At 34.8% G+C, this 11,213-nt stretch overlaps 1 protein-coding gene across 12 annotated transcripts in view; it reads right to left on the minus strand.

Annotated features, from left to right (window-relative positions):
• Positions 1 to 8,924, minus strand: part of LOC18439517 (DEAD/DEAH box RNA helicase family protein) — a 33,592-nt gene extending 24,668 nt beyond the window's left edge. For 3 of the 12 annotated variants that reach the window (XR_016053690.1, XM_020670374.2, XM_011627030.3), the window contains exons 1-7: positions 8,660 to 8,924; positions 6,941 to 7,046; positions 5,177 to 5,259; positions 4,948 to 5,083; positions 3,330 to 3,953; positions 2,920 to 3,032; positions 1,646 to 1,880 (exon numbers count right to left, since the gene is read on the minus strand). Coding sequence is in view for 6 of the 12 variants with exons in the window: in XM_020670374.2 (XP_020526033.1) it covers positions 1,646 to 1,880; positions 2,920 to 3,032; positions 3,330 to 3,953; positions 4,948 to 5,083; positions 5,177 to 5,259; positions 6,941 to 6,991 (1,242 nt within the window). In the remaining 6 variants the exon portion in view is untranslated. Of the gene's footprint in view, positions 1 to 1,645; positions 1,881 to 2,919; positions 3,033 to 3,329; positions 3,954 to 4,947; positions 5,084 to 5,176; positions 5,260 to 6,940; positions 7,047 to 8,583 lie in introns of those variants that run through there. The other 9 variants (XM_088864179.1, XM_088864177.1, XM_088864172.1 and 6 more) reach the window with 8 other exon arrangements.
• Positions 8,925 to 11,213: the final 2,289 nt, after the last annotated feature.

Here is an 11,213-nt window from a genome sequence, read left to right on the forward strand (position 1 = left end):
ATAACAAATTTGTCATGTCAATGTGCCACCTTATCCTTATGCATGCTCATGCACATAACGGAACAATGATACCCAATATAAAATTTTTCAGACATGCATCCCAAAGTACAGGAACATGCTTATGCATACAAATAACAAACAAAAGTCTCCACCCTTAGTCCTTTAATCTCTTCGACACATACACACATGCACCCACACATACACGAACAAAGGTCAAATGGAGAAGCACGTGTTTACTTGTATTGAAAATACTAAAAAATGTCTCCCAGCCAAACCTTGGCCCTTGAAAGCCATCAGCTTCCTAAAATATATAAAAATAACAGGCAGGTCTGGATGGCATCCCAAAATGTGTGCCACATGCATTTTGGCCGCATTTTAGGTGATACTGAGATATTGTGCCAGTGGCTTCTTTGGAAACCATTTTTTATGCCCTTTTGGAAGAGCATACACAAGGGGGAAAAAAATAAATTACTGGTTTTAACCTTAAATGCAAAAGTGCTGCTTTTTTATGGAGCAAAACTGAATCTGACACAAACAGCAACAAAACAAGCGATAAGTATCTGACTCAAATCAGGTATTTTTGTATTGTTAAAAAAAACTACGATAACCAGTCAAATTCTATAAGAAAGGACTAAATTCCAATAACGATACACTTAAAAAATAATTTTTATAAAATCAAATCAAAATTACTAAATTCCAATAATGGTACACTTAAAAATAACTTTTTATAAAATAAAATCAAAATTTAATTGCTTCCAAAACATGATTCTGAAACAAACAGGATCGCAACTCTGAGAAATAAAACCATAACTAGAAGGACATGCACCTCCATATATTATGGAATGCAACCCTTGTGCTCTAGGCAGAGGTGGTCAAGGTGGCGGGTGCCATAATGTGACGTCCAAAGTTCCATAACCACCAAGTCCCACGTTAACATGGGGGGAAAAAAGACCTTAGGGCCATGCGCTCAAGTTTTAGAAGCACTGTCCCAACCCTATTTACAAGATTCCTACAACTAAAAGAGAAGAAGTCTCATCCTTTTGATGTATTTGCCATCAGGCATATAGATATCTATATCATCATTATCCAAGCCTTATACAACTATTTGGGGTCAGCTAAATGAATCTTGTTGCGCTACTCCGCTCTATCAAGAGTTATACCCTCAGTCACACCATAAGTCACCATATTTTTCCTCACTACTTCCATCCATGTCCTTTGGGGCCTTCCCTTTGCCCTTTTAGAGCCTTCCACTTAAACTAAATCACCCTTCCTAACTGTTGTTGGTCTAGGTCAACAATACACATGACTAAACCACCTAAGTTCATTTTCCCTCATTTTATTGTCTATTAGAGCTACCACAAAGTTCCGTGAATGTATTCATTCTGAATTCTATCCTTCCTTGTCTTGCCATTCATCAACAAAAAAAAATATATATATTCAAAAGTATAGATATCTATATAACCACAAAAAGGCCCATATACTAGAAAGCATTCAGAAGTAAAAAATTGATGTAGCAGTAAATTTATAAAAAGGGGTAATTACACCTAAGAGAAATTAGATAATTTAAATATCTACACAAACAACATCCAAATGTGAATTTTAATTCAAAAAAATCCAATGTTCCAATACATGGTATAGGACCCACCTTACCACTAACAGAGACAATATCCCCTTCCTTATGCTTTGATTGAATGCCTCTAAGAAAGGGCTGGCTTGTAAAACGAACACCACGAAAGAACTTCTTCAAATGCAAATAAACCATTCTTTTGTTTAACGTATCATGATCATCTACTTTAATCTCAGAAGCTTCTTCATGATTACAAACTTCACAGCCCACAAGAACCTCGATAATTGAAAGAGAAGCACCAGCCCTTACTCCTCTGTGACAACCAAGACAAACCCACGCAAATTGTAATCAATTAAACAGTATATTTCAAATTAGCAATTAGAAAAGGTCATATCACACATTAAAAAGGATTTCAAATTAGCAATTAGAAAAGGTCATATCACACTCATTATATTGAATTCGTGCAATAAAAAGTGACTAGATAATTCATATAGCCAACATCAGCAAAAAGTACATCATACATCTTCATGTAGATATCACATATGCAATTCAAAATCAAAACTCATAATCAGTTAGAGCCCAGTTTGGTTAACTTGGCCCCTGGCTCCTTCCTTTAGGTGCCCAGAAAGGAAGCACAGCAGGAACTAGTTCCTCTTCCAGCTAAACCAGTCAATGGATCACTCCAACAGACCAGTAAGCCTGCCCAAAGCCAGTCATCCATACAGGCATTTTTTCATGTTTAAAGATGACAAATTTTTATAAAATGTGCTTCCCCCGAAAATGTAAATAAAAAATAAAAAAATAAAAAAACAGAGAATAGGCAGTCAAAGGGCACTGAATTGAATTCATTCATTTGCCCATAGATTTAGAATATGATGGTCACCATCTCAGTAACATGTAAACTAACATACAATCTCTTCTTGGAATGTACATGGTAAACCATAGTACTGAAGCCAAATCAAATAAAAATTTTTGTTTCTGGAAGTTACCAATATCTGAATAGAATTTCATCTCAGCCAACTCAATGTCCATCCTAGTATAAAACACATTGAGTTCACACTGATAAACAAGACGTGACAATGTTATTCCAAAGCCATCATTCTAGTGAACAAAGTCGTGAACCTTTCGGTCTAGTGTGCTACTCTCTGTTTCTTTTTTTTTTTAATGTTCCCCTGAGGATCTGATCCAACTCTCACTTGCTATCCCACAAGCTAACCTTCCAAAATGGTATTTAGAAAGCAAATCAGATCTACAGGTTCACATAATCGTGAAGAGAAATTTTGCACCAAAATGTGCAGCCTGTCAATCAATTGAGAAATTACTCATTAAATATTGCAAGTTAACTAACTAACCTAGAGAGTAAAACTTTCCCAACAAAATTCAAGTACTGCCCATCCTGAATTACACCACGAGCATTATATAAATCAGCATACACCCGAGGAAAATGGTGGAGCAGTTTCCTCATCTACAGTAAAACAGCAAAAAAACAAGATTAAAAATCAATCATCCTTCGAATTGATGAAAGAAGTTCCAAAGTACGTGTAGAACAAGTCAAGGGGACAAGAGAAGAACGTAAATTGAAACCGTGTATTATAACTCTATCTACAATAGAATGAAATACAATATCAGCAGCAAGATTCATAGCAGCTCTACCAGTTCACAAATGTCCAAGCATTCATTCTAGCATCTTGCAATATGACCAGCAAGAGTAACGAACCAAAAACATGAAAATATATCCATGAACCCCCATGCAACAACCTACCGTGTGGAAACCATTCTTTTCTAGCTTACGACAAAGCCCTTTGCTTAAACTGGGCATAGAAGTAATGGGTTTATCAAGAAGGCACTCAATAGAAGGTGCCATAGTTTCTTCTAGATGGTACTCAGCACCTGGATGGAAGTCCTCAGTTGCAACATTTGCATTGCATTCGGGCATATCTGTCATGTTCTGTGAAGACAGTTGTGTCTTGTTCCTGTCATCAAACTTTTCTTCAGGCTCTGTACGTAGAGAATGAGAGGTTTCTACAGATGGCAAAAGTGTTTCTTCATCAATCAACACAGACGTACTTCTAGCTGAAAGAGAACTATTTAATCCATGCCATGTGTCAATCAGCTCAGTTGGTGCCATCCAATCTTCTCGCATAGAATTTGAAAGGTATTCTTTGCAGGTTCCAGGCAGTAATAAGTCCACCTTCCCAGGGCCACGTGCAATTTCATCATACAATTCAACAACTGAAGCACTACCCAACTTAATCGACGGGAAGTTTTTACAAGCCACTGACATGTCAAAGTCTTTCATCAAATTCAAGTCTGCAGCAGATTCTCTCCGAGCTCTTTCATGCTCCATTAGATCACGGACACTATTATAACCCATAAAAACAGATACCTGCAAGCGAGACAAGTGTCCTCATTTCATGAACGACCTCATGTAGAAGTACTTTAATGAATAGAAAGTATGCTACATAATTACTCCACTTAAATTCTCATACCGGTAGCAACAGGGTGCAAGCTACAAAAAAAAGGGAATGCAGATGACAACTGAACAAATGCAGCAGGCAACAACATAATGGCCCTAAGTATAAACTAAGTAGCACATAAATGGTGGATTGCATCACATCACATCTTAGCAATGTATTACTATAGTGAGCAGAATAGACTATCACAATCACTTGGGCTGTTAATAAATAGGTAAGTTCACTGAGATGATATTGGCCTTTCAGAATACAGAGTTAGTGAAATATTATTCATCAATAGTAGTCCTATGTGCTCATCCATCCGATCGTGTAATCTCAAACCATCTTCACCATACAAGAGGAAATTGCAGGCCTAATGCTTTTTGAGATAAAATGTAGTAAGAAGGACTGAGTGCTAAATTGAGACCTTGAGCTCAGCATTTTATAAACCACCAAAGCCCTATCCCAAAAACTTACAAAAGCACAGCAGCTTTTTTTATTGAAACAGATAAGGCAATATAGATAATTTTTCAATGAACACCCATTTTTTAAGCCACCACCTGAAACAAGGGCCACTATTGGCATCCAGGGTTTCAGGTAGCAACATAAAAAAGATCAGTGGTAGTACTACCCCCTTATGAATCAAGTGGATCATTGCCTTCATATACAATTCTGATGCAGACGGTTCATGCAAGCAAAATAAAGGTACTGTAAATACATCCCTCAATGGTATTAACTTTCTACATTCCACTAATGAGAAATGCCATACTCTGCTGCAAGGAATACTATACTGGCAGAAAGTAGAAAGGAAATATGGTTCTGGCTACTGAATAAATGGAAATATGAAGAAGGCCACAAATGTGCAAAAGAAGTACAGGAAGACATAAGGAAAAGAGCTCCAAATACATATCAAAGGACATGTCCTACCTTATTGAGCAAGTCCGTCCGATCAAACATGCTTGACGTGCCATACTTGTCAGCTTCCCCCAAAAGTTTTTTAGCAGACTTGTGATTTGAACGAGTACATATCTTCAAAAGCTTCGAGAAAAGGAATTTACTAAACCTGTGAAAAAAGGATGGAAGAACAAAACCAAATCTCTAAGTGAGTGAATTGATATGAGGAAAAACTAAAGAGCATAGGCAAAAAATAATTTACCTCATACTTCCGCCAATAGCATTTCGATAACCTCTTTGGACTTCATAATATATGGCACTAGCCAAGTGTTTATCATTGAAAACCTGGCACACAAAAAAAACAATGATTTAAATCAGAAAACCACAGAATATTGATAAACAATTGAAAAAATAAAAACACATTAGATATAACCACGATAAACACATGCAAGGGTGCAGCAACCATGTGTGTGTGCGTGTACACACAACTATTCACGTCAGCATTTAGGCATCCATATAAACATACATAAGGGAAAAGATTCTGTAAACCAACAGGTTATAGCTATAGTATAAGGCGAGCTCCAAAATGCATAGCTAGAGGGATTATTTTGGGCCAAAGCTTGCACATCAACTTTGATTTCAAAAATCAACAATCACAAGAAAATAGCTTTTGATGAAACAATCACCAAGATGAGACCTATATGTATGCATAATTCAGGGTTCAACAGAGTTCTCAAAGTGGCTTAAGCTACCTTATAATCCTGATATGTGTGTGTGTGTGTGTGTGTGTGTGTGTGTGTGTGTGAGAGAGAGAGAGAGAGAGAGATGGACACCCCCCCCTCACATACATTAATATTTTGATGCCTGTAATCACACACGCATGACATTAGTGTAAGGCAACTCCTAGAACCTAAATTTCTGACAAGGAAATCTCTATTCCCCTTAATCTCTCTATGTAAAGTGTTCTTTAATGATCTTTCCAATCAAATTTTTTGAGAGGAAGGGGTTTCCATCTAACTCTTTCATTTGAACTTCCATTTTGTAGAATCACTTTCTCCATGCTTCTTATGTACTACATCCCTTCATATGGCTGTATATGCAACAGAAAGCAAGGTGACAAGGTTGCAAACAGCCATTTACCTAAGTTAATCTTGTCACAATGAACTATTGATCTCTCTAGCTCCTGTTCCCCTCTCTTTCATCTAACTCTCTCCCTCTCTATGCCCAAAGATTTCCCGTCTAGGGAGTAAAGAGAGCCAGAGAGAGGAAAAAAAACACCAGGGTAGCACTATAGAGTGTGTGAAAGATTGATATTTGGAGGGACACACTCTCCAAATTGCTTACCAACATCCACGAGATCCTCTGTTTAACTTTGTTATCTGACTTAGCCAGCCAGCGCATGCAATGGTCTCGGAAGGAATTGGAGAGTAGAAGATGAGAGAAGGACGGGAGGAAGGTATTGCAAATAATGAAAGGGTGAAGAGAAGCCATTCTTTCTCAAAAATTGTGGTGGGAAAATTTTCCAGAATATTCCTCTTATACAACGCTCTTTATTAAGAGTCAATGAGTAATATTAATCCTCATTTAGATGTAGCCTAGAACTCTGCACTAGATTAAGAGAAAGTTCTCAATTACCTAATATTGTTCTTGGACAAGCATGCCTAACTTTGATTGCACATGTATGAACATCAAGTTTCAAAGTTCTTTTTTTTTTTCATTTTTGATGAGCATGCCTCAAAGTTCTATATGTTTGTACACAACACAATAACATTTCAGCACTATGAAACCAAAACTCCAATTCTAGACTCCTACAAGGTACAAAAAATTCAAATAGAATAATTCATCACCAATATAATTAGTTATTTAGAATTTGCAGCAAAGCAGTCCAATATCCTCAAATTCATTGCCCACTTAAGAATGTGCAATAAAACAAACTGTGCATGTCACAAATTTCTCCATGTGTTCAATACAACTGCAATTTTGGTTTTGGAGCTGAAAATAAAATTCCTTCAAGTAAAAGCATTACCATGTTACGTGTCAAAACACTTGATGCTGTTAGTGCCATGTTCAGGACCATCTACTAAGCCCATTACCTGGATACGGAAGGATTGCATGGACAGTAGGAATCGAACCTGTTAAGGCCAAGTACGTGATGATGTTAATTCAAAAGACCATGATACCAATATTGCTACTTAGGAAGAAGCATCAGCTTTCAACAACAATCAATCATAAGAATTTGAAATCCACATAGAGTAAGAATTCAAATAGTGTTGAAGATCCTGTGGCTTTTCAATAGGAAGGGAGAACTTATTGATTAAACTTTAAATGCTGCATCAACGAGCTATGCATCATAAATCCAATATTTATTACATCATTGAAGTTCATAACAACTCTTCCCTTATTTTTCCTATTGCTCGGCATTAATTTTGCAAGTATATAAATGCTTCTAAAAGTTAATGTTATGCAATAAGAAAAATGAGAGACGGAATATTATGAAATTGAGTTATGGAATATTATGAAATTGAGTTTTTTTTTTTTTAGGGGTTTGTACGAAATTTTTCTTACTACAACTACTACGACTACAACAACCACTACTACTACTCCTATTATTATTATTATTAACTCCTTCGATCCGGTCCCAAGTCGGAGTACTATTACTATTATTAACTCCTCCATGGCATGCTAGTCCCATGCTCAAAAAAAGAAGGGAGGTAGCTGGCCAACATAAACTTGGCCACATGTTTCCATGAATCCTAAAAAATGTTATTGGCCCTTGATAGAGGATGGCGGAACAAGATTTGTGTAGCTGATTCCAAATAATTGGGATAAGGTTAGGATGATGATGATTATTATTATTATTATTATTATTATTGATGATGATTACTATTAACTATTATTATTATTATTAAGTGTTTGCTTTGGTTTTTCTCCATTTTATTTGCCTCTTCTTGCTTTCGTTTTTCTCCATTTTATTTGCCTCTTCTCACTTTCTAACGTGAGTAATGCTTTTGATTATTGTGGGTCTTCAAAAAGAATTTCCTTGCATTTTGAAGTATTTATCAAGAAATAGTACATATAATGATCACACTTTAGCGAAAACAAGCTGTTATTTATTTTATAATTTATGTAGAACGAGAAAAGATAAAAATCAGCTCATATTGTTTGTACAAACAAATGTCAAAAGGATACAAAAGCTTTTGACAGCCAAAGGCTCAAGTTGATCTGCTAAGATATCTCCTCTAAATCCCGCTTAATTCTCTCATTTTCCTTAATATCAAATGCAATCAATAACAGACAAAATTTCCATGGATTTCTCAGGTTACTATGTACAAAGTTTCTGAATCACAGAGAAAAAAAAATCGAATTACACAGTTTTCATATAAAAATCTTCCAAACCAGAACACCAATAACAATGACATTTCCATCAACATAGATGAGGCATTCCTCATTATGGACCGTACAATACAAATAATCAAACGATAATCCAGAAAAATCACAAAGCAACCACCAAAAAATATAATGTAAAAGCTTTAAGATTGCTAATGATGACAAATATAGAGAAATTATAGGCATGTTTTCCCATAATCAGCTAAACCAAGAGTAACCAGAGCATTGCTTTCCCATAATCAGCTAAACCAAGAGTAACAAGAGCATTCCAGAACATTAAACCATTGAAAGGAAAGGTGGATTCTCAGGTAAAGATGAGAATCAATTGAAAAGGAAGAGGACGAGATTGATTTCGTGCCTGAGTAGAATAACCGCCATTGCTGAAACAGGGGTCCAATTTATAGGCAAGATCACGCAAATAAGTTCGACTGATAAGAAATATCAAGCAGAAATGATGGGCTTGGAGGGTTTTTTTACTCGTGTGAGGCGGGAAAAAGTGGGTGAGCTTTCTAGAGAGATATTTGGCTTCTGAAAGAGTGTGCGTGCGTCTACACGCCCATTCCAAGCCGTTCCCAATTTTGAAGGGAAATTTCTATGGGCAAATTTTTTTAAAAACATATTTTAGAAATTTAAAACTAGCATAGTATAATTATATTTTGGAAAATATTATAAAAGAGACTATTTATTTTTTAAAATACTATGCAAAGTTATCGGTACGAATAAAGAGTGATTGTATCACCGTCCAAAGTTCATCGTACGGTCACAATTATTCAGTAATTTTTTATTTTTCATTTTTTTTCTACAAATCAGAATGATCTGAAATTTGAAGCGTGTATTCATAAAAAATAGGGGAATATTCAAAAATTATAAAAAAATATTTTATATAAAAAATTGACCAAAATACCTTCCAAAATTTTTGGAGGTATTTTGGTCAATTTATTTTTCACGGATAATTTTTTTATATTTTTATTAGATGTGCCTCAGTAAGTTGTACATACCCTCCAAATTTCAAATCATTCCGATTAGTAGAAAAAAAATTAAAAATAAAACACTACCGGACAATCGTGATCGTGTAATGAAATTTAAACGGTAATAAAAATATGTAAAATTACTATTCATTTTCACCTATAAAATTCGAGAAGATTTTTCCTTTATTTTTTATACACAATCAGACGAGTCCATTAAATTTCTAATATGGTGATTGTAGGAGTGGTATTTGGTATGTTCATACTTATTGTCATAAACATATGTATGTATATATATAATAAATACAAATTACCAAATAGTTATGAATAATGTAAAGGTATTTTGGTTTTTAATTAATTTTTAATACTTTTATAGGCGCGTGACGATGAGAACTAAAAAAATATCAAACCTGAGTTTAATTTGATATATAGAAAATTAGATAAAATCAATAAATTTTAAGTTCTCAAAAAGTGGGTAGATGACCATTTTGAAATATCAAAAATAAAACAGGATTTATTTTTTTTTGGCAAGTCTCAAATTTCAATATGGTTCGACCAAGTTTCAACTTCGTCTCGAATGATTTGGATGACACTTTTTACGAATTTGGTATAATTTCAGCTGAAACGGCATGCTTCATGCGAGGCTGTGGTTGTAGCGAGTGGGATTAGTGCTTCGAATGCCATAGTGATCGGCACTTATCACATTACTCCGAGTAAATAAATAAATATTTTTTCAAAATAAATATACCTTCAACTATTTATCATTTTATATGTATATTTCGATTGAGTTTTTTAAAAAATATTAGAAAAAATTACATATATATCCATTATAGTTTGCGTACTTACGAAATTACCGAATAGTTTCCGTTATTACTTATGTGTCTATTTTTTTCATGTCAAAGCAAAAAAAAATTAAAATTACAACTTTACCTGTTTTTAGATGTTAAACATCTGACGGATACGAAAAGCGAAATAATAGGGAAGGTGAACAGATAAACATAGTAACTGAACTACTACCATCTCTTTTCATCTTTATCCTTGACCTAGAGAGAGAACCCCTTTTTTTTCTCCCTTTGTTATTGTGTGTTGAGGAGGATAGGGGCTGTGAAATCGTATCATGGCACGGATGAGAGCAATAAGATGGGGCTGTGAAACGGCATCATGGCAAGGATGAGAGATAAATATGAAAATAGATGGTAGTACTCATTCGTTTGTTATATTTATATGCTCACCCTCCCAATTATTATGCTTTCGTGACTCAACGTTCGGTCAATGTGAGCTTTGTTTTTTTTTTTTTTTTAGAAAATATCTCCATAGACTTCAATTTCAACTTTCATTTCTTTCTAAACCAAAAATTTCTAAACCTATCTTTTAACCCTTTAAATAACTTTATCTATATTTATTCAAACTTTTAACCCAAATAAATTAAAAAAGATATTTTTTTTCTAACTCTAAACAATTTGAAAGTTAGCGTCCGTTTGGGAGTAATTCACCTCCACAAAGGTTTTTAGAGAAAGAGAGAAAAAAAAAACATTTTTAGAGAGAGAAACACAAAAAACAGTCCCTTCCTCCCATCATTCCATACCCTCTTCTCCCTATCTCTCTCTCCACGTATTAAAACAAAACCCACTTTACCATTTCTTAATCCTCATCCCTGTCATAGAGGTTTTTAGAGAGAAAAAACATTTTGAGAGAAAAATACAAAAAACAATCACTTCTCCCATCATTCCGGGACATATTTTCTCTTTCTCTCCACATATAAAACAAAGTCCATCTCACCATTTCTTAATTCTCATAAATTGTCATCCATATCACAGAGGTTTATGGAGAGAAAGCATTTGTAGAGACAGAAACACAAAAAAAAATTCCATCTTATTGAGAGAGAAACACAAAAAAGCAGCCACTAATGGAGTTTTCCTCTTGTTGGAAATGGTAGGTTAAAATGGG

The sequence above is a fragment of the Amborella trichopoda genome, chromosome 4 (genome assembly GCF_054954075.1).
Source record: "Amborella trichopoda isolate Santa Cruz 75 chromosome 4, AtrichopodaSantaCruz75HAP2 v2.0, whole genome shotgun sequence".
Taxonomy (NCBI): domain Eukaryota; kingdom Viridiplantae; phylum Streptophyta; class Magnoliopsida; order Amborellales; family Amborellaceae; genus Amborella; species Amborella trichopoda.